At 37.3% G+C, this 24,202-nt stretch overlaps 2 protein-coding genes across 2 annotated transcripts; one reads left to right on the top strand and one right to left on the bottom strand.

The window, feature by feature from the left end:
- Nucleotides 1-3,685: 3,685 nt before the first annotated feature.
- Nucleotides 3,686-4,995, bottom strand: LOC108344581 (cytochrome P450 82A1-like). Its single transcript, XM_052867137.1, has 2 exons — nucleotides 4,912-4,995; nucleotides 3,686-4,327 (listed from the first exon to the last, which is right to left on the bottom strand). The coding sequence occupies exons 1-2, from the start codon at nucleotides 4,993-4,995 to the stop codon at nucleotides 3,686-3,688; spliced, it is 726 nt and encodes a 241-aa protein (XP_052723097.1).
- Nucleotides 4,996-8,912: 3,917 nt separating this feature from the next.
- Nucleotides 8,913-9,800, top strand: LOC108319342 (uncharacterized). Its single transcript, XM_017550448.2, has one exon. The coding sequence runs from the start codon at nucleotides 8,913-8,915 to the stop codon at nucleotides 9,798-9,800; it is 888 nt and encodes a 295-aa protein (XP_017405937.2).
- The last annotated feature ends 14,402 nt before the right edge of the window (nucleotides 9,801-24,202 follow it).

The following is a 24,202-nucleotide window of genomic DNA, read 5'->3' as shown; positions in this document are numbered from 1 at the left end:
TTGATTATTTAAACATTTTCCTAACATCCCAACTATGTATACTATATCTGGATATCTACACACTTGGGCATACATCAGACTTCCTATAACTAACACATAAGTAATCTTCTACATTTCTTGAATTTTTAAGTTTCTTTTTGGACACTGATTGAGACTAAATTTGTCTTCTTTAGCAATTTTAATATCCCTAACTTATATTCTTTCATGTCAACCCTTTTAAGTACCTTATTGATATAACTCATTTGTGACAATCTCGATGTTTATGGATTCTTAATACGAAGGAGGTGTTATCAAGATATTTTATTTCAAAGTTTCTTGACAAAAATCTCTTGGTTTCATGTAACATGTTGATATCATTAGTAACAATCATCAACATATAAAACCAAAAAAATAGACTTGCTCCTATTGAATTTATGATACACACAATTGTCAATAAGATTCATCTTGAAATCAAATGATATAACTACTTGATGAAATTTGTAGTATCATTGACAAGACATTTGTTTTAATCCGTAAAAGGATTTTTTTCAGTTTGCAAATCATATTCTTTGGGTTTCCTTACACAAAGTTTTTTGTTGCACCATACAGGTTGTTCCATCAATGTTGCCATCGAAAAACATCGTCTTGACATCCATTTGATGGATCTCTAAATCATAATATGCAACAAAATCCATGATTTTCCTAAAAGAGTTTTTCAATGAAACTAAATAGAAAGTCCCTTTAAAGTCAACCCTTTCCTTTTAGGTATAACCCTTACTTAATGAGCCTTATACATTTTCATATTACTTTATGATTATCTTAAAAGAGTCTTTCGATGAAACTCGAGAGCAAATTTCTTTAATGTCAATCCTTTATTTTTAAGTATAGCCCATAGCCACAAGTCTTAAATCTTTCCACATTACCTTTAGAAATCCGCTTAGTCTTAAATATCCATTTGTAACCAATGGTTTGGGCACCTTCTTGTAATGGGACAAGTCCCCAAACTTTGTGTGGATTTATACTCCTTATTCATTACTTTAATAACCTTTTCTAAGTTGGAATCTTAAATTGCTTAATTGAAGTTTACTACGCCATCTTACATAATTCCATTATTTTCCTTATGTCTTGGAGAAATACCACATAATCATCTAAAAGAGCATTTCTCATTTATTTTGTGGATCTTCACATAGGTACTAGCTCATGACATGTAGGTTCTTGATTTTGTTCTTCATGAATGACCAAATTGTCCTTACTCTAGTTGGACATCCTCATACACAAAATATGATTCAGACTAGGCTTTCTCCCAACCCAAAACTCTTAATGTGTTTGGACAGTTGCTTAGGTTGACACTTTATTTGTTGTAGTCTTTAGTGTCTTTGGCAAGGTAGTGTGACAAATCATGTTTCATATCCTTAAGAGTTCCCTTTCATCTTTCAGTCACACCATTTATGCTAGGTGACCTTGACATGGTGTACTATGAGATAATTCCATATTCCTTTAAGTACTTGGTGAAAGCTCCCAAACATTGTTCACTTGAACTGTCATATCTATCATAGTATTGATCACCACGACAAGATCTAATAGTCTTAATTCTTTTGTTGAGTAGATTTTCAACTTCAATCTTAAATGATTTGAACATCGTATAAAGATTGTGATTTTTCATTTTGTTTTGGTTTGTTTACCTTTATTGAATCCAAGATCTTATTTGACACAAGTCATTAAACTCTATTTATGACTTCTGAATAGACTAGACTAATAAACATATCTTTTTTTACACATCAAACATGACATTTGGTACATTTCTTTTTTATATGTCCATTATTACTGCAAAAAGAACAATTATTACCCTAATTTTGTTTCTTTTGTGCTAGACCCTTGACAACTTCATTCTTAAAATCCTTGGTTTTCTTTCTTTTACCATTATGTGCTTACAAGATGAGCACTTTTTATCTTTTTTTGCAAATAATATGAAATGAGTTAATTAAGAGACCATTTAGAGTTGTAAAATGTCTTAAATTGGTCAAATTGTGAAGAGAAATCAATATCTAATGAATGAAAAAGGGCAATATTGGTATTCTGATAATAATACGGTGTAGGAAGAAAAAAAAGGAAGAGTGCAGGAAGCATTACCTCGTAATTTGAAGGACTTTTGCTTTCACCTGGTCCAATTTTTTTTTCTTTGTTGTACATGTTTTTTTATATTGGTCGAGACACTCCAATTATCCATTTCAATTTTTTTATTTTTATTGATAAATAAAATAATATATGCAATACACGTTGTACACCCTAATTAAAATAGTATGTACCCTAAGTTTTATGTTCTTATATATATACGGATAAATGATTATTTATTCTTAAGGGATACAATATATATCCTTATTCTATATTATGACGATAACTAACGTCCACAAGTTGTTTCTTTAAAAATATTCAAATCTCTAATTAAGGTATCACATGCCATTTCTTATTTTCTTATCGAATTCTTTAAGAGAATCTTCTTTTAATATCATAACTAATTTTTTTAAATATCGTCAAGGGAAGCTCTTTCATCAATTTTTTTTTCTAGAAAAGAAAACTAATCATATCTTTTATTTTATCAAACAATTTTCTCCATTCTAACATCCAATTGAAATATACTGCAACGGCTAATATGATTATAACAGAGCCAGACTTGACCACAGGACTGAAAGTTTCATCAAAATTTGTGTTTGCGGATTGTTGAAAACCTCTTGCAATAAGTTTTGCTTTCCTTCTTTCGATTGAATCATTTGCTTTATACTTGGTTTTGAAGACCCATTTTGAGTCTATAATATTTTCTTGACCCTTGAATGGTATTATTGTCCATGTTTAATCAGACATTATAGCCTTGATTTTTGCATCCATGGTTTCTTTCCACTCTGGCTTAATTAGAGCTTCCTTAAAATTTATTGGTCTTTGTCATCTTCACCAACCTTTGTCAATCCTATGTATGGTTACTATCTAAGACTCAAACAAAAACAGAGAGTTGGGTATTAGCAACACTTTAATCAATTTTTTGTAACAGAAATAGTGTAGGAAAAAATGAAATGAGATAAAATATGGTGCAAAGTTATTCAAGGTGAATATAATTAACTAATGACCAAATATGTGCATAGGAAATTCACATAGCTAACACACAGTCATAACATTTACTTATTGTAATTTTATACAAATTGACCACCATTAATGCAAAATAGATATATGAGATCGGTTATGAAATACATATTAGATCGATTTCGCAACTGATATAATATATGTTGATGTAATATGTCAAAAACATATTAGACCGATTACACAATCAAATTAATATATACTTATATTAGATCGGTTCTAAAACAACCAATAATACCTTTATTTGAAAAGGAAATAAAAGCATTTTCAAAAGTGGTTTATATGTACTTATGCGGATCTCTGATGCCAATGTTACTGCTTTCTCTAGTAAACTATTATGTCAGTTAGTGTTTACCATTCGGATAATTGAGCATCAATTATTACTTAATCGATTACAATTAGTCTTTATATTCTTCTTTCCTTTCAACCCAAATTGTTTATACTCAGGAACTTGTGATAATGTCGAAATTACAGAGATGAACAAAAAATAACAATTTGAAATAATTTTAAGAGAGCAACTACACATTGGGCTATGTAAAAAAATAATAATAAAAGAAGATACAATGTGACCATGTAGTTAACATAAGGATAAGTTGTTCTCATAACAGCTAAAAGATAGACATGGTTTAATAAGAATCTCAAGGGGAATAACACTGGTGTCGATTAATTCAGAGGTTTCAGTAATATCAATAAGATCAGGTGATGAACTTAGAATTTCAAAAGAATGCAAAAGAGTAGCAAGATTGAAATGCACCATTTGAAGGCCAAAGGTTATTCCAGGACACTTTCTTCTACCACTTCCAAATGGCAATAACTCAAAATTATGACCTCTGATGTCAATGTCTTTATGAGTTGTTAGAAACCTTTCTGGTTTGAAGTCCAATGGATCTTCCCAAACATTGCTATCTGTCTGAATCTTCCAAATATTTGTGATTAGACGAGTTCCTTTTTCTATGTTATAACCACTTAAAGTGCAATTCTCTGTGAATTCACGAGGTGCCAATAGAGGAAGAGGAGGATACAATCTTAAAGTTTCTTTGACTGTGGCTTGAAGATATTTTAACTTACTTATATCATTCTCACTTACCATTTTCTCTTTTCCAACATGAATGTCTAGTTCGGCTTTTACTTTTTCCATTACAAAAGGATTTCTCAAAATTGAATATATTGTCCATGTAAGAATAATATTACTTGTACCACTTCCTCCCGCGATAAGTGCCTGCAAATCAAATTTAAATAAGTATTTCAAAAATGTATATCAATGACCAACTAAGGAAATTAAGATTATGTTTGAAAAACTTAACAAAAATAACTTATTAATTTGAGAAATGATAATTTTTCACACACAAATCTTTTACCTTCATTTAATATTATTCTTTCTTATATTTTACATTTTTTTCAAAAATAATACAAAAATTCACTCCTTTATAACTATTTTACCCTATTATTAATCTATTGATTTATAAAAGAAAGTTATTACATTTCATTTATTTCTCTCTCTCAAATGTTTTTGAAAAACTTACTAACAAACCTTAAACAGACATGATAGAATAATACTTTTTTTTTGGACCGCGATATTCTAAGGATCGCGATATTCTAACAACGCAATTTTGACAAAAAATTGACAACATTACGTGTCAAAAGGCTATTGGTTCATTTAAAATATTTTTTTTTTCGTTAAAGTTGACAATGAATTTGGCTTCCGAAAATGTCCCTCTCAGTTTTGTTTTCATTCTCCTCCACTGTTGCATTTTGGTTTTCATTTTGTGTGTGTTTTCTCTCCTTTCTCTCTTTCTCTCTCACGAAGCAAGCTTCATCTTCTCCGGCGAGACTCCGGTGAAGCAATGGAAAGCTCCAGTAACAAGGTATTTTCTTTTCCCTTTCCATTTTCCGTTTCCTATTTTTCATTTCTCATTTTCCCTTTCCCCTTTTTTCCTTTTCCCTTACTCCATTTTCATCCTCTCTCTAACCTCTTTCATCGTTCCCTCTCCTTTCTCTCTTCAAGCTTTCTCCTTTCTCTCTTAAAGCTCACTCCTTTCTCTCTTCAAGCCTTCTCCTTTCTCTCTTCAAGCTCTCTCCTTTTTCCCTTCAAGCTTTCTTTTTTCTCTCTCGTTTCTCTTTATTTTAGCTTCATCTTCTTCGGCGAAGCAACCCAGCAAGAAACATGTTCTCCTTTATATTGATTTTGTTGTGGGAAATGGAAAACTCCGGTGACTTCGGTGATGAGAGCAAGATATCTCCACTATTCATTTTCCCCTTTCGCGTTTTCCCTTTCCCATTTTCCACTTCCTCTTTCCCATTTTCCATTTAGCCTTTCCCATTTCCTCTTTGCCAATTTGTGTTTCTTGTTTTGTTAATTATTTTTTGGATTGTTCTAACATGAATTTTTTTTATGCAGTTGTGTGTGCAACATTCTTCCAAAACCAAGTTTGTTGATGTTTTGAATGGAAGATTGACTCATGAGGAGAGGAATGTCTACTTGATAAAATTATGGAATGTCCACTTTCCAATCATGTTGACGTTAATATTTTAAAAAATTATTGTAATGAATTGTATCGAACATTTCCAATTCACAACATGTTTTTTCAATGTTAATATGGATTGAACCAAAATATGTTCTCATCATGGAATGTTAATGGATTTGATACACATGACCATTAAACTCACTCAACCATCTCAAAAATTGGAAAAAGTCACTAAAAACACAGACAAAACCATCATGGGGAGTCCAGTTGAACTACCTTGGTCTAAACACCTATAAAAGCCCGTGACAATCAATTACAGAGACAAAAATAGAAAAAAATCACCCATAGGAACAAAAAAATGACCCTGGGGAGTGTTGTTCATCCAGCTGGGGAGTACAGTTGAAGTTTCTGTACAAATGACAATTTTTTCTCTAGTAATCGATTACAGGGGTCTTGTAATCGATTACCAGAGAAAAAATTGTCATTTGTTCAAAAACTTCAACTGTATTCCCCACCTGGATGAACAGTACTCCTCATGCTCTATTTTTGTTAAATTTTTCATTTTTTGAGATGGGTGAGTGAGTTAAATGTTATTGGGTGTGCTCCGTGCACCAATAATGAGATTAGGTCATTGATTTCTTCAAAATAAAAATGTCCATTTAAGTGGTTTTCTCCAATTGAGGTGAGGTGCATAACCCATGTTGTCAACTTTGACCTTTGCTTACTATTTTAATCATAATGTTTTCCACAGACCTCCAAATGATGTGATTCTTTTTTTATTAGAAAGTAGACTCAAATATCTTTCCAATGACTACTAATTTATAATTTTTGGACACCTGAGTAGGTGCAGTTAATTCCTTAAAGTTAACGTTTTATATATTTCTACCACCTCTGACCTTTGCTGGTTGTTTTGCTCATAACTTTCTCCACCGAACTCGAAATGTGTTGATTCTTGTTTTGTTGGAAAGCTCTTTGAGTCTAGATTCCAACAAAACAAGAATCAAGTCATTTGGAATTCGGTGGAGAAAGTTAAGAACAAAACAAGTAGCAAAGTTCAGAAAAACAAAGTTGGGGAGCAGTGTTCATCTAGATGGGGAGTACCATTGATGTTTTTGTACAAATTACCCTTTTTCCTTTGGTAATCGATTACAAGACCCCTGTAATCGATTACCAGAGGAAAAAAGGTAATTTGTACAGAAACTTCAACTGTGCTCCCCAGCTAGATGAACACTGCTCTCCATTCTCTATTTTTGTTGAATTTTTCATTTTTTGAGACGGGTGAGTGAGTTCAACGTTATTGGGTGAGCTCTCTGCACCAATAATGAGGTTAGGTCATTGATTTCTTCAAAATAAAAATGTACATTTAGGTGGTTTTCTCCAATTGAGGTGAGGTGCATAACCCATGCTGTCAACTTTGACCTTTGCTGACTATTTTAATCATAACTTTTTCCACAGACCTCCAAATGATGTGATTCTTTTTTTATTAGAACATAGACTCAAATATCTTTCCAATTACTACTAATGTATAATTTTTGGACACCTGAGTAGGTGCAGTTAATTCCTTAAAGTTAACATTTTATATATTTCTACCACCTCTGACCTTTGCTGGTTGTTTTGCTCATAACTTTCTCCACCGAACTCCAAATGCGTTGCTTCTTGTGTTGTTGGAAAGCTCTTTGAGTCTAGATTCCAACAAAACAAGAATCAAGTCATTTGGAGTTCGGTGGAGAAAGTTAAGAACAAAACAAGTAGCAAAGTTCAGAAAAACAGAGTTGGGGAGCAGTGTTAATCTAGATGGGGAGTACCGTTGATGTTTTTGTACAAATTACCCTTTTTCCTCTGGTAATCGATTACAAGACCCCGGTAATCGATTACAAGAGGAAAAAGGGTAATTTGTACAGAAACTTCAACTGTACTCCCCAGCTAGATGAACACTGCTCCCCATTCTCTATTTTTGTTGAATTTTTCATTTTTTGAGATGGGTGAGTGAGTTAAACGTTATTGGGTGTGCTCCCTGCACCAATAATGAGGTTAAGTCATTGATTTCTTCAAAAAAAATGTCCATTTAGGTGGTTTTCTCCAAATGAGGTGAGGTGCATGATCATTGTTTGTTCGTCATCATTGACACAGGACTGATGTTGTTGTAATCGATTACAGGGAGCTGGTAATCGATTACCAGTGGAAAAATCCCCTTTTGTACCAAAACTTGAGGAGTGCTACCCAGACATGGCCGAAGCACTCCCCAACAGTCCTGACGACTGTGTTTTCAAGGTTTTTTGGATTGATCCCCCCTGTTGGTGATGGTTTAAGGCGTTCACAACAAGCAATTTCAACTTTGGTGAGTCCTATGTAGATGGAAGACCCACGAAGGGTGTTTATAAGTTGAGAGGTAAGGTTCTGGAGAAATGGCGAAGGAACAATGGTGCCAGCGGAAAAACGAGAGCTTTGGAGAAATGGCGCACAGAAAGCACTTCAATGGCGTAGAGAGAGAGAGACGACTTCCTCCAAAGACATTGGTGGACCCAAGCGACGGACGAACAACGGTGGACAGAGACACCACTTCAATGACGGAGAGAGTTTCAAAGGAAGGAACTTCAATGACGGAGATAGAGTTTTGAAGGATTTTTCGGTGAAGGGGGAGAGAAAGTTTCGAAAAGGGGGAGAGAGAGTTTCGAAAAGGGGGAAAGAGAGTAGGGTTTCTGAAAAGCGCCAAAAAATGTTTGAAAATTATTCCAAAAATGCCCTCCAAAACAAAATGAATCTTTAAACAAAATTTAATAAAAACAACCAATGACAGTGAGACACGTGTTGTTGTCAAATTGTTGTCAAAAATCTGTTGTTGAAGAAATGTTTTCCATTCTAAAATTCATCAGTCATTATGGTCGCATGAAAATTTATTAAAAGAAAATAAAATAAAATAATTGAAACATATACGACAAGAATCCCATGATAAAGATTAGACTTCACCTAATTAATAGTTTATGCTTTTATTTAATAATTAATATTTTTTTATCAAGATATATATATATATATATATATATATATATATATATATATATATATATATATATAATTGTCTTAAATCAACCCTCTAGATGTACCCAATAATTTTTTTAGGTTTTACGCAAGTATTTAAAGATTATAAGACTTTTGAATTTACAGAGTGATTAGGGTACATTGAGTTTTTCACAAAAAAAAGTCTTCTCTAATATGCATCTGACCCACCAATTAAAATATCCCAACTCCCCTTCCCTTTATAAATGTCCATGCATCCATGCACCAAAATACACATCAAACCTTTACAAAACCAGAAACCCTAATTCCTTTTCCTTTTCAACCATGTCTCTTGCTCTAAAACCTTTACTCTTGTTCCTCGTACTCTGTGCGTTGAATCCTTTACCCTCTGTCGAGTCTGCAATTCCATTTATAACAACTCTCCAAAACCTGAGGGGCATTAGTAGGGGACAAAACGCGGATGGCGTAGGTATACTAAGAATCTACCTTAAAAGTTTAGGCTACCAAGTAAACGAAAAATCTCCTTCCGACAACAACTTCGATGCAAACGATGAATCTGCTCTGAAACAGTACCAAGCTTTCCATGGCTTGCACACCAGTGGTGTGGTGGATGATCAAACCATCGAAACCATGAGCCTCCCGCGTTGTGGAATACCTGATATCACAGCCACTCCTAACCCTAACCCTAACCCTAATGGTTTGTCGTCGTCGCCCCCCCAAAACTACAGTTACTTCCCAGGAAATCCAAAATGGAGCAAGTTTAACTTAAAATATCGAGTGACTGCAAACCCTTCAAATGTTGCCGTCAGCCTGAATGTCTTGAGACAAGTATTGAGCAATGCCTTGAACACCTGGAGACAGAACAACAGTTTCACGTTCAATGAAACCACTGGTGTATCTGACATAGTCGCTGGCTTCCAGCGTCTCTCCCACGGGGATGGCAACCCATTTGATGGGCGAGGTGGGGTTCTGGCACACGCTTTTGCTCCACAAGATGGAAGAATGCACTTGGATGCAGATGAAAGGTGGAGCACTACAGGGATATCACCAACCATTGATCTTGAAACTGTTTGTTTGCATGAACTTGGTCACAATCTGGGGCTTGGACACAGTAACGATCCTAACGCGGTTATGGCACCCACATATGCAGGGGTACGACGGACTCTAAGACAAGATGATAAGGATGGTTTAAACAATCTATATGGGTTTTAAGAACTTGAGAAATAATCTTCAGGTGTAGCATGTGTTTGGCCTAGGTGTGTCAGTAATTAATTTCATATATGCTGAAACCAGTTGCATGTACTACTATTAAGCAACAATTAAATAAGCCACCAACTACACTTGCGATCAAAATTTCCTTGTTATAATAATATTTACCGAGTAAGTAATTGGTTATCATAATATAACGGTTGAAAATTTAAATGAGTACATTTAACGTAAATTAAAGAATAAAATTCATGGTTTTATGATTTTTAATTACAAAGAATATCAATTTTTTATTATATAAATTAGATTGATGTCATGTCTGGTGTTTGATAAAAAAATATATAAAAGTAACTTTGCTTAATTGTGGAACACAAATTTTATGTAAAGGGGAAATGAGAGAAATGAAAAATGAGAAATGATATTTGATCCACATAAACTTTTTATATTTATTTGATATTATTATTTTTTACTTTTTAAAAAAAATATTTAAAAATTCATTCTTTTATAATATTTTATGCTTATGTATTAAAAAAATGTAAATGAACGTAATCATACCATGAAAATCTCGAACCTAAACTGTCCTCTTTGATTGGCTTGCAAAAGCTTAATGCAGTAATTAATTTTCCTTTTTCAATATCCTCTAGACCAAATGAAATATCCTGTCATAATTTCAAAACTTTTAACTAAATAAACTTGTACTTGGAATCTATAACTACTGTACTTGGAATCTATAACTAGCTATACCAAATATAACAAAATTGACGCGCTGAATACGTCCATAAAAAAAAAGAAATTACCTTATGAGGAAGTAAGTTGAATTCCAATCTTATTAATTAAAGTTTTTAGTAAGTGCAATTGATTGTCATACGGTCACATAGGTTTCTATCGGATAAGATCACCAAAGGAGGTGACTAGTCTAAATAGGTTGCGGTGAATATCACAATGCGTCATCCAACTAACTAAGATAAGAGAACAATATTTGATAATTAATTGTATGTCCATGAAGAAAAGATTTCGGACGGTCTCTAACAATAAAGATTCCTAAACATCATTTCCAATCAAAATTATTGGTAATAATTATTTAGTAGGCAATGAATCACAATTGGGTCATGATTAGGATTTCCTTAATCATAAGTTCATCTCATATAAATAAGTGATTACATTTATTGTGAACTTAAAATTTTTCTATGACTCCCAGATAGGATTAGTTACTTACTTGAGTATTAGAGTATCTTTGATAGATATATCCGAACGGTTTGAAGTACAAACAAAAAAGAACTTTGACCAAAGACATTCAAAAATACATAAATCAATTAAAAGTAAAATGTAAAATAGTGTATTTTATAGAAATCTTCGACTCTACACCTGAGATAGTAAGTTTATCAAAATGTCAAATGAACTTTTACCTATATTATTCTAGATGAAATTGTGGTGTTATTTGAATAAATTTAGCCAACTGTAATATAATTTAAAAAGTTAAAAAAATTAAATTATTTTTAAAATGTTTAGATATTTATAAAGTAAGTTTAGTTTAAGTAACATTAATTATTTTTAGCTCAATGTAATAAATGGATATGTAACATCCCAAAATTATACAGTCATCAACTATATACTTAGAATAATTACACGTATCAATAATCCAAAACAGTTTTAAAAGTAAAGGAAACAGATTAAACAAATGGCCGAACGGCCTGTTATATAGAAATTAACGAGCGTTAACAAAATGGTAAGGACGAACGGTATACAAAATAATAACCGCACGTCCAACTATTTACAATCAAAAGAGCGCTCGCTCACCGCTGCTCGCTCACCGCTGCTCGCTACTCTAATCATACTAACTAGAACCGAACGCTCACTGTTCGGCCTTCACTTCAACCTCTACCAGATTTCCTTCAGCAAGGAATCCTTCTTCAAGCGTTTGCTCCAGAGAAGCATCTCCCTCTGCTCACATCCACACGGATGATCATTGCATTCGACAAGACGGATGTACATAGACAAGACAACACAATGGAATAGCAAGGGTAAGCTTATTGAATTTAATTCAAGTCAACATACAGTTCATACATATCAACATATCAATTTATTCATACCACATGCATTCAATCATACATTAACTCAACCAAAATCCTGATACTAGACCGACCGTCCGGACTGTATGAAACCTGTGTAGCTAAGGCGTCCGTGCACCCAGGTGAGTGACTGGAATACTCATCAGTAGCCACCTGAGGTTAGTCTGTTCTGTCCAAGTTACAGTTATGGACTAGACCTCCTGCCATTCCCACGCATGACATACTCCTCTCTACTTGAGAACGAGCACTCACGGAATATCAGGATGAACCACCATCTAAGCTTACCACGTTCATACTTACAAATCTCAATAACCAGTCAAGAGTCGTTCCACCCTGGAATGCTCGTTCAAATTCCAAAATCATAATATCATTTCATATATGGTTCGCACATCTTAATTCATCCTCTTAAATACATTTTCATTCTATATTCCACTTTCTTAAAATGACGAACGTTCACTCCTCTTCATAACGAGGACGAACGTCGAGGACAAGACCGAGAAAGACTTCTTTGAATTATTTAAATGAATCAACCCTATTACGATCGGAAAGTACTTATAATAGTTTAAGTTCAAATGACTCTAGAAATAATCCAATGAATAGATACCTCATAACTTGGTTGAATAAAATAAATGAACCCAATTTAATTCAGGGAATGACAGCCAGTCAATGACTGAGCTCGAAAGTAGGCGTTTAATAAATTATTGGACGAACGTCACCGAAGACTTGGACGAACGTCACTAAATAAATTGAACGAACGCTATTTAAATTTAGGACGAACGCTTATGTGAATTCAGGACGAGTACTATCCTCGCTCATTATAATTTACGAAATTGGACGAACGTTCGGTCTGAGACCGAGCGCCACTTAGGTCGAACGCTCATTTCAATACCGAGCGCTATTAAGAACGGACGCTCGTTTCAAGACCGAGCGCTATTAAAGACGAACGCTCAGTGTAAGACCGAGCGCTACTTAAGAACGAACGTTCAGTGTAAGACCGAGCGCTACTTAAGGATGAACGCTCAAATAGCATTTCAAAGGGGACGCTCGTTCTTAAGTCGAATCCTTTCCAAATGAAAGAATTTCTACTCTAAATCATTGTCAGGGAAAACCGAACGGTAGAAGACCGTTCGATGACGAGCGTGCATTATCAAAGTAAGAACTATTATTTTGCCAGATTTTTCATATAATTCATATCTTATAATCTATCTCCACCATAATCTCATACATTACAGAATTCATATTATCATATTTCAGTTCATACTTTATACATCGTATCAAAATACCAAATTACATACTTTATAAGATTCTCATTAATCATTCATACCAAGCAACCATCAGCATACGAATCAACCAATGCATACCACATTCATTCAGTGTAACAGCGATCGTTCATAACTAATACATCAGCATACAATTCATGCATACAATCCATACCGACATGCAAACAACACACAATATAAATTAAATCACAATAAGCTTCCCTTACCCGGATTGCGCGTTCGTTCTTCAAAAGGAAAACCCGATTCCAGTATAAACTCTTCTACCCTTTACGTTCCAACCCAAACTCCTTAAACTAAAACTACAGAAAATCAACATTGGTTCAGAGAAGGTGCATGCAGTTCAAAACGAGGCTTGCATGAGGATAATGAAGAGCAGTTAAGGACGTGAAACTTACCCGTTTCAGAATCCAAAACTGTTCGGTTTGATGGAAAGCTCACGGTGCAGGGAGGTTTCTCACGGTGCTGAAACGTGAACGGAGCAAAGGATGGTGAGTTACAGAAGAGAGAAGAAGAACGGTTTTAGAGAGAAGATGGAGAATTTAGGAGATCAGAAATTTGGGGAAGAAGATGAAGCGTTCAGAGGAATGGGAAGAGTTTTCCAGAGAAATTAATTTCTCTTCCCACGTAGGACAATTGTCCATCCGCATGCTGCCACTTGGATCCCACTATCATTTAGAACGTTCCCTAGTGACACTTGTCAGCATGCATGCAGCGTGAGCGTGAGTGCGTTTTAATGGAAAGGTGCGCGTGTCACGGTGCATTAATGAGAGCACAGTGGTGACTCAGCGGAGTAATTATTGGGGCGTGACAATTTCGCATCAGATTATTTAATTAACGATAACAGAAACTACTTAATAATAAATATCAATTTTCCTTTTCTTAATATCGATCCCTGGACCAAATAAAGTTTCCATGGCAAAATTTTAAAAATTTTAATTAAGTAATTGGTTGAATCTTGTACTTGGAATCTATGACTAGCTGTACCAAATATGTCAATAATAAAATGTTGTAATTAAAAATCAAATTAAAAGTTATAGTATCAGCTTTCAAAAGTCGACTTTAATAAATTGAGGTTTATTATTTTAGAGTCGGCTTGACATGTGAGACTGATAAATACTATTAAGGGTAAAGAGAAGAAAATTTCAATCTAGAATATCCAAAATTTCTTAACATAAAATTTAATAATGATATGACGACCCCTGGTTCACTGATCAAGCAGGTTGATAGATTATGACGTAATGTGTATACTGTTATATTTCTATAATTAATTACTAATAAGCGTCATTTATGTATAATACATATCGACCTGTCCTTTGGTATATAATACATCAACATGTCTTTTGCTACGAATCACACATCTCATTTTCAGAATTTAAACGTTCTGAAATGTAGACAAATTTCAATTTATTAAATTTTAGTTACTGTGAGGGTCGTTTTATGTGATATTGTTAGAATAAATGACTTTGTTCAAAATTATCTTATAAAATGGTTTTATATCAAGTTGATCAAGTTGACGTAAGACTATTAACTACTTTTTGATACTAAAGTATATACATTTTATGTAAAAGATTAAACATTAATAATGTGCGGTGGCTTGAAAATGAATAAAATAATATATTTAATGACTTTGATATTATATTAAAAAGCAAATATTAAATTTAATTTAATTTCATAAACTTAATTTATAAATATATTTTAGAATATCAATTAACATATTTTAGAGTGGGTTCACACGTAAGCCAATCAACAAAGATATGATTATATAAAATAAATCAAACGCATAGATATCGTAGAAAGAAATTAAAAACATCATTATCCATTTTGTTTTAAATCAGAATGTTTACTTCTGTACACACGACAATGCTATATTAATCTTTGTTGCATAATTGAGTTATCAAAGTTTCAACTATTTTACGAGGATAGGGTCTGTATTTTGATGTACTAGCTTCAAATTTAATTGAGACTTCTGAATTGTGAAACCCTCAATATTTAGCAATAATAATTCGGTGTTAAATCAAATTAATGCACACTATAATCAATGCTTATCTCATTAAAACCCACTTCAAATCTGCTAAATCCTTCTGCTGGGCACGGAAACCAAGCCACATCATTCTCTGAAACACGCACCACGTCACACACTCAGTGCATTAAAAACGCACCAAGCGCTGCATGCACGCATGCCACTTGTCACGTTGGAAGTTTCGGAAGTCAGAGTGGAGGTGCAGGTGTCCGAAAGTGAGACGCTCGTTCGTCGGGAATTGGAAGGAACAAAAGTGATTTTCGAAAACCCTTCCGCTCACCTGCATCACTCATCTTCTTCCTCAGAAAACAAACCTTTCATCTTCTCCGACTTCTCTCTAGGAACCTTCATCTTCTCTCTACCATTACTCACTTCTTTCAACTCCAATCAACTTTCTGAAACCGTAGAAACGTTCACGGGCCAGTAAGCTTCATTTTGAGCCGAACCTCTTTTGATCTTGTAACCGGTAAGTTTCCCAGCCATACCCTAGTTCTGGAGTTACTATGAACGCTGTTTCAGTTGCATGCAAAGATAATATCTGAGTTTCTGAGTTTTCTTTGGTTAGACTTAGTTAAGGAGCGTAAGGAAGAGCTTAGCGGGTAGAAAGTCATAGTTGGGCAGATTCAAGTTACACACTGTTAAACGTTCACTGCAATCCGGGTAAGGGAAGCTTATATGTTTAATTTATACTTGCATGTTGTGTAATCTGGATTGCATGTATGAAAAGTATGAAGTTTGAGCTGTTAGGGACGTTTACTGATATCTGGTATGAATTCTGGTTTTGATTGATCTGTCATGAACGAGCACTGCCTGTATGTATTAAATACGTTGTGGGCTTTGATTGAAATGCATGTTGATTTGATTACGTATGAATGGAGTATGGTTATTGTATAGTTGGAATGATTAAAATGATGAGATCTATATGATGATGATATTTAAGGTGAATTAAATCTGGAATGAAAGTTATAAAGTTCATAAATTTGAAATCTGGAAGAATTTTCTAAGGTTGAGAAATCTGAAATTTTATTCATCCCCTTTGATAAATGACGCTCGTCACTGTACGGTCTTAAACCGTTCGGTTTCCCCTTAAAATAACTTAGAATGGGATTCCTTTATTTGGAAAGAATTCTGCTCGTGAACGAGCGTCCCCATTTGAATGTTTGAGCGTTCGTCTTTGAAAGCGTTCGGCCTTATGTCGAGCGTTCGTCTTTGAAAGCGTTCGGCATTATGTCGAGCGTTCGTCTTTGATAGCGTTCGGCCTTATGTCGAGCGTTAGTCTTTGATAACGTTCGGCCTTATGTCGAGCGTTCGTCTTTGAAAGCATTCGGCCTTATGTCGAGTGTTCGTCTTTGAAAGCGTTCGGCCTTATGTCGAACGTTCGTTCTTAATAGCGTTCGGCCTTATGTCGAACGTTCGTCTTAAACGGCGTACGGTATTCTACCAAGCGTTCGTCCGAAATAGCGCTTGGTCTTATAACGAGCGTCCGTTCTAAATCGCGCAAGGTCTCATATCAAGTGCTCGTACTAATTGAATAATTATTTGATAAAATAGCGTTCATTCTAAAGTATTAGACATTCATTCTCCGTACGTCCGTTAAATCTCTGGCCTTAGTTTTCATTATGCAACCATCTTCAAATATGATTCTAAGTATTCTTGACCCTCCAGTGTGTATTAAATCTGGTTCATGTTTTTATCACAAATATTTTCTAAGTACCAGTACACTTCAAGTCGAGTCAGTTCATCTAACTGGCCAAATAGAAAATTACGTTTGTCGTATATTTCCCTGAGTATCCAGTAATTTTATTTTGGACGTTCGTCCTACTTCTTCAATGGATTGAGCGTTCGTCATTTTTGACTCCTGAACCTAATGATGAAAAAGATGATGGAATATGATAAATTAAAGTGTGAACACTATGAGAACTGGATTTATGATGTTGGATTTTGGACGAGCGTTCCAGGGAGGAACGTCTCATGTATATATATATATTGAAAGATTGAATTGGTAAAGTATGACTGTGGATAGCTAATGCTGGCTTGGTCCATCCTGATATTCCATGATACTCATCTTCACGTAGAAGGGGGTAGTCATGTGTGGGAATGGCAGGAGGTTCTTCGTTCATCGCTTAGATATGGGCGAGGGATTAACCTCGAGTGGCAGCTGTTGAGGGTATCCCAGTTACTACATCACTCGGGTGCAAGGACGCCTGTAGCTACACGGTTCATACAGTCCGGACGGTCGTCTAATATACATATAAATTACTATGTTACATTATGTTAAATTGTATGTTGTGCGTGTGCATCAAAATGTTGATTGTGTATGTTGAACGTATGAATTAAATATTATAAGCTTACCCTTGCATTTCCATTGTGTTGTCTCCTGTTCATGTACGTTCGTCTTGTCTTGCAATGATCATCCGTGTGGATGTGAGCAGATGGTGGTGTATCTCTTGAAGAAATGCTGGAAGAAGAAAATTTGGAAGATGCAAGTCTGGTTGAGGTGGAAGTCAAGGCCGAGCCTTAGATCGCTCGTAGACGTTAGGGTGTAATTGTTAGCTCGTTTTGGACGTTCGGTTAATCCTTTTGTAAAACCGTTCGTTCTGTTTTAATTCCCTGTACTTTGATACGCTCGTTATTTTTGTACTGCAGTCGTTCGGCTTTGAACCCTTGAGTTCTGTTAATGCTAAAGACTGTTATTTTACTATTAATTGTAATTAATCCTGATTTATAGTAATTACGGTATTTTGGGATGTTACATTAGTGGTATCAGAGCAGTTTTGTTCTTTTAAGGACACTATAGGGTTATGAGTGCACTGTGTTTTTTTTGCTGTGTGCTTATTTATGTTTAATGAGTTATTATTGTTTTAACTCTTGGACATAACTAACACTCGTTTTTCTCTGTATCCAGAGAATCAATGGCACCTAGATTGCCTCCTCCTCCTCAACCGAATGAACCTGATGCTTCCAACAACTCTAGATTGTTGGAGAGCGTCATTGAGAGACTCCAACAACAAAATACCACTCTCATGGAACAAAACGCCACATTGATGCAGCAAAACCAAGCTGCTATGCAGAGTCTGGAGGCCTCTCGTGCAAATTCTGAAACCACGCAGAGGCAGTTGATGGAGATACTTGCAGCAACTAGAGGTGCGTCTGGAGCATCCTCTTCAAACGCTGCTCAACCAAATGCTGAATGGAGTTTGGAGAGTTTTCTCCAGCATCATCCGTCCAAATTCAATGGTAAGGGCCTCCCTGATGAGGCGGACCAGTGGCTAAGGGATATGGAGAGGATCTTCAATGCCAAGAGGTGTCCGGATGAGAACCGCTTGGCGTACATTGAATATTTGTTGACTGGTGAAGCAAGCCACTGGTGGGCGAGCGCTAGGGCCATTCTGACGGACGCTCGACAACCGATCACTTGGGAAGTGTTCAGAAACAAATTTTATGAAGAATATTTCCCTGACAGCGTCCGTTTTGCAAAGGAAGTTGAATTCTTACAGCTGGTTCAGGGGGGTATGTCGGTTTCAGAATACACCAATAAATTCAAACACCTTGTTAGATTCAATACTATGGCCACCAGTGAAGAGTGGCAATGTCGGAAGTTTGAGAACGGCCTAAGGAGTGAATTGAAAGTTATGATTTCGAGCTTGTGCATAAGAACGTTTCCTGCCATGGTTGAGAGGGCCAAGGTGTTGGAGAAGAACATGGCAGAAGCTGAACGACACAAGAAACAGCAACAAGTGAGTAGGGGACCGGTAGTGTCCAGGGGAGGTATGGTTCAGAGGAGGACTCCTTACGCTCGTCCTAGTCAACCATCTCATGCAAGTGGATCACAAGCGATCGTTCCTGTCGGGCAGTCTGGACAAGGGAACGTTACTTGTTACCAGTGTGGAGGGCCACATTATAGGAATGCATGCCCTCAACTAGTTGGAGGAAAGCACTGCAGATTGTGTGGAAGGAACGGGCACTCTGATAGCGAGTGCAACATGAGCGGTCGTGCAGTGACGAGACCACCAAATACTGGAAGAAATCATCCGAGAGGTGGACGGGCACAAGCAGTAGGGCGAGTGTATGCTATCACGGGAGCGGAGGCAGCAAGCGCAGGTAATCTCATAACTGGTGGATGCTTGCTGTATGGAATGCCATGTAATGTACTATATGATTCGGGGGCAACACACTCCTTCATATCGAAGGCGTGCGTTGATAAGTTGGGGATAGCTGAGAGCGAGATGCATTTTGATTTGGTGGTGTCAACACCAGCTGCTGGTGAAGTTAGGGCGTCTACCATGTGTGTTAGATGCCCTATTGAGGTAGAAGGACGTAGGTACAAGGTGAATCTCATTTGTTTGCCTCTTAAAGACTTAGAAGTAATTCTGGGAATGGATTGGCTGAATACCAATCGCATTCTCATAGATTGTGGAACTAAGGAGTTAATTTTTCCTGAAGAAGATGAAGAGGAGTTGAGTGTGACGCTCAGTCAATTGAAAGAAAACATTATGGAAGGAGCAAGTTGTTTCCTGATCATGACGCATGAGGATCAGGAGTTCGTAGGATTGGGAAAAGAACGAACGTCCAGAGAGGGCAGTATTGAGCGAGCAGTAATAGATGAGTTTTCGGATGTTTTTCCTGAAGAGATCCCTGGACTGCCTCCTGTTCGTGAGGTTGAATTCACCATAGACTTGGTGACAACGGCAGCACCTATCTCAGTTCAACCTTACCGAATGGCGCCTGCAGAGTTGGTGGAACTCAAAAATCAGATTGAAGAGTTGATGGAGAAGCAATTCATAAGGCCGAGCGTGTCACCATGGGGAGCGCCTGTGCTTTTGGTGAAAAAGAAGGATGGCAGCTCTCGTTTGTGCATAGATTACAGACAATTGAACAAGCTGACCATCAAGAACAAATACCCGTTGCCAAGGATTGATGACTTGTTGGATCAACTGCATGGGGCAACGGTGTTCTCTAAGATAGACTTACGTTCGGGATATCATCAGATTAGAGTGAAAGAAGACGACATCCAGAAGACTGCTTTCAGGTCACGTTATGGACACTACGAGTATGTAGTGATGCCATTTGGAGTAACAAACGCTCCTGCAGTGTTCATGGATTATATGAACCGCATCTTCCGGCCATACCTGGACAAGTTCGTGGTCGTTTTTATAGATGATATTCTCATCTACTCTAAGACACAAGCCGAACATGAAGAACACTTGAGGGCAGTGCTGAGCGTGTTGAGGGAAAAAGAGTTGTATGCAAAGTTGTCCAAGTGTGAATTTTGGATGAAGGAGGTACAGTTTTTGGGCCATGTGGTCTCGGCTGAAGGTATTTCCGTGGATCCATCTAAGGTGAGAGCAGTGTTGGATTGGAAAAGCCCGCGTTCGGTTACGGAAGTGAGGAGTTTTGTTGGACTTGCGGGCTACTATAGACGCTTCATAGAGGGATTCGCCAAGATAGTGGCTCCGCTTACCCAGTTGACTAGAAAGGATCAGCCGTTCGCATGGACTGATCTGTGTGAAGAGCGTTTCCAGGAGTTGAAGGTGAAGTTGACGAGCGCTCCTGTACTAATCATTCCGGACACGTCCAAGCCTTTTGAAGTCTACTGTGACGCGTCTCATCAAGGGTTGGGCTGTGTGCTTATGCAAGAGAGACGAGCGGTAGCATACGCGTCTCGTCAATTGAAGGTGCATGAGCGCAACTATCCAACGCACGACCTGGAATTGGCAGCGGTCGTCTTTGCACTGAAGATTTGGAGGCATTACTTGTACGGTTCTACATTCCAAGTCTTCAGTGACCACAAGAGCCTCAAGTATTTATTTGATCAGAAGGAGTTGAACATGAGGCAGAGGCGTTGGTTGGAGTTCTTGAAAGACTATGAGTTTGAGTTGCTTTATCACCCTGGAAAAGCCAATGTAGTGGCGGACGCTCTAAGCAGGAAGGCAGTGCATGTCTCGGTTATGATGGTGAAAGAGTTAAGTTTAGTGGAGAGTTTCAGAGATCTAAGGTTACAGTTCGAATTAGAACCGAACAGCATCAAGTTCTGTAACCTTAGAATATCCAGCAATGTATATGATCGTATCAGGATGAAGCAACGCGAGGACGAGGACCTGGTGAAGATTTTAAGTACGCTCAGTTCGGATCAAGCCAAAGAATTCAATACGGGGACGGACGACCTATTACGATACATGGATAGGACGTGCGTTCCTAATGATGGCGAGCTGAAGCGGATCATATTGGAGGAAGCGCATCATAGTCGTCTTAGCATACATCCCGGTATGACTAAGATGTATAAGGATCTCAGGCAGTCGTTCTGGTGGCCTGGAATGAAGAGTGATGTCGCTCGCTTTGTGGCATCTTGCTTGACCTGTCAACGTGCAAAGGCTGAACACCAACGACCAGGCGGATTGCTTCAACAATTGGAGATTCCTGAATGGAAGTGGGACAGCATTTCCATGGACTTTGTGACTCATCTACCACGAACGGTTAGGAATCATGACTCAATTTGGGTGATCGTGGATAGATTGACTAAAAGCGCTCACTTCTTGGCCGTTAATCTGAAGATGTCCATGACAAATTTGGCCAAGTTATATATCAAGGAGATCGTTCGTCTTCATGGAGTGCCTTCAAGCATCATTTCTGACCGAGACACGAGATTCACATCTCGGTTTTGGCAATCATTACAAGGCGAGTTGGGGAGCAAGCTGCAGATGAGTTCAGCATATCATCCGCAAACGGACGGCCAATCCGAACGTACCATCCAGACGCTAGAAGATTTACTGAGGACGTGCGTCCTAGACCACTTAGGCGCATGGGATGAGGTCTTGCCACTGGTGGAGTTCACGTACAACAATAGTTTCCAGTCTAGCATTGGATTGGCGCCGTTTGAAGCTCTCTATGGGAGGAAATGCCGAACGCCACTTTGCTGGTTCAAAGAGGGAGAGAACGTGCTAACTGGACCTGAACTCATCCAGCAAACAACCGAGAAGGTTAAGTTGATCCAAGATAGATTAAGGACGTCCTTGAGCAGGCAGAAATCCTATGCGGATAGAAGAAGAAGACCATTGGAGTTTGCGGCAGGAGACCATGTGTTCCTGAGATTGAATCCAATCACTGGAGTAGGCAGAATCGTTCGTCCAAAGAAGTTGTCTCCCAAGTTCATAGGGCCGTACCAGATTTTGAAGAAGATTGGACCAGTAGCTTATGAACTTGCCTTGCCTCCTCAACTATCAAATCTGCATCCGGTCTTCCATGTGTCTCAACTTAGGAAGTATATAGCTAATCCCTCTCATGTCTTAGAACTGGAAGACATTCAACTGAGTCCAGACCGAACGTTGGAGTTACAACCAGTCCGCATTGAAGACGTTCGCACCAAGCTACACAAAGGAAAAGACGTTCGTTTAGTGAAAGTTGTGTGGGACGCTAAAACTGAAGATTCAACGTGGGAGGTGGAGAGTGCAATGAAGGATATGTATCCGCATTTGTTTACATGTAATTTCTGAATTTTCGAGGACGAAAATTTTTGTAGTTAGGGAGAATGTGAAACCCTCAATATTTAGCAATAATAATTCGGTGTTAAATCAAATTAATGCACACTATAATCAATGCTTATCTCATTAAAACCCACTTCAAATCTGCTAAATCCTTCTGCTGGGCACGGAAACCAAGCCACATCATTCTCTGAAACACGCACCACGTCACACACTCAGTGCATTAAAAACGCACCAAGCGCTGCATGCACGCATGCCACTTGTCACGTTGGAAGTTTCGGAAGTCAGAGTGGAGGTGCAGGTGTCCGAAAGTGAGACGCTCGTTCGTTGGGAATTGGAAGGAACAAAAGTGATTTTCGAAAACCCTTCCGCTCACCTGCATCACTCATCTTCTTCCTCAGAAAACAAACCTTTCATCTTCTCCGACTTCTCTCTAGGAACCTTCATCTTCTCTCTACCATTACTCACTTCTTTCAACTCCAATCAACTTTCTGAAACCGTAGAAACGTTCACGGGCCAGTAAGCTTCATTTTGAGCCGAACCTCTTTTGATCCTGTAACCGGTAAGTTTCCCAGCCATACCCTAGTTCTGGAGTTACTATGAACGCTGTTTCAGTTGCATGCAAAGATAAAATCTGAGTTTCTGAGTTTTCTTTGGTTAGACTTAGTTAAGGAGCGTAAGGAAGAGCTTAGCGGGTAGAAAGTCATAGTTGGGCAGATTCAAGTTACACACTGTTAAACGTTCACTGCAATCCGGGTAAGGGAAGCTTATATGTTTAATTTATACTTGCATGTTGTGTAATCTGGATTGCATGTATGAAAAGTATGAAGTTTGAGCTGTTAGGGACGTTTACTGATATCTGGTATGAATTCTGGTTTTGATTGATCTGTCATGAACGAGCACTGCCTGTATGTATTAAATACGTTGTGGGCTTTGATTGAAATGCATGTTGATTTGATTACGTATGAATGGAGTATGGTTATTGTATAGTTGGAATGATTAAAATGATGAGATCTATATGATGATGATATTTAAGGTGAATTAAATCTGGAATGAAAGTTATAAAGTTCATAAATTTGAAATCTGGAAGAATTTTCTAAGGTTGAGAAATCTGAAATTTTATTCATCCCCTTTGATAAATGACGCTCGTCACTGTACGGTCTTAAACCGTTCGGTTTCCCCTTAAAATAACTTAGAATGGGATTCCTTTATTTGGAAAGAATTCTGCTCGTGAACGAGCGTCCCCATTTGAATGTTTGAGCGTTCGTCTTTGAAAGCGTTCGGCCTTATGTCGAGCGTTCGTCTTTGAAAGCGTTCGGCATTATGTCGAGCGTTCGTCTTTGATAGCGTTCGGCCTTATGTCGAGCGTTAGTCTTTGATAACGTTCGGCCTTATGTCGAGCGTTCGTCTTTGAAAGCATTCGGCCTTATGTCGAGTGTTCGTCTTTGAAAGCGTTCGGCCTTATGTCGAACGTTCGTTCTTAATAGCGTTCGGCCTTATGTCGAACGTTCGTCTTAAACGGCGTACGGTATTCTACCAAGCGTTCGTCCGAAATAGCGCT

This window comes from Vigna angularis, chromosome 8, assembly GCF_016808095.1.
Source record: "Vigna angularis cultivar LongXiaoDou No.4 chromosome 8, ASM1680809v1, whole genome shotgun sequence".
Classification (NCBI taxonomy): domain Eukaryota; kingdom Viridiplantae; phylum Streptophyta; class Magnoliopsida; order Fabales; family Fabaceae; genus Vigna; species Vigna angularis.
Note: the sequence above shows the minus strand (reverse complement) of the source record. Positions and strands in the feature narration are given on the sequence as shown.

Coding starts and splice junctions, on each gene's coding strand:
- LOC108344581 (XM_052867137.1), bottom strand. CDS start 4,995: ATGGAAAGGGAAAAGAAAATACCTTGTTACTGGAGCTTTCCATTGCTT. Junction 4,328..4,911: donor GAGAAGATGAAGCTTGCTTC/GTGAGAGAGAAA, acceptor TTTGATTTGCAG/GCACTTATCGCGGGAGGAAG.
- LOC108319342 (XM_017550448.2), top strand. CDS start 8,913: ATGTCTCTTGCTCTAAAACCTTTACTCTTGTTCCTCGTACTCTGTGCG.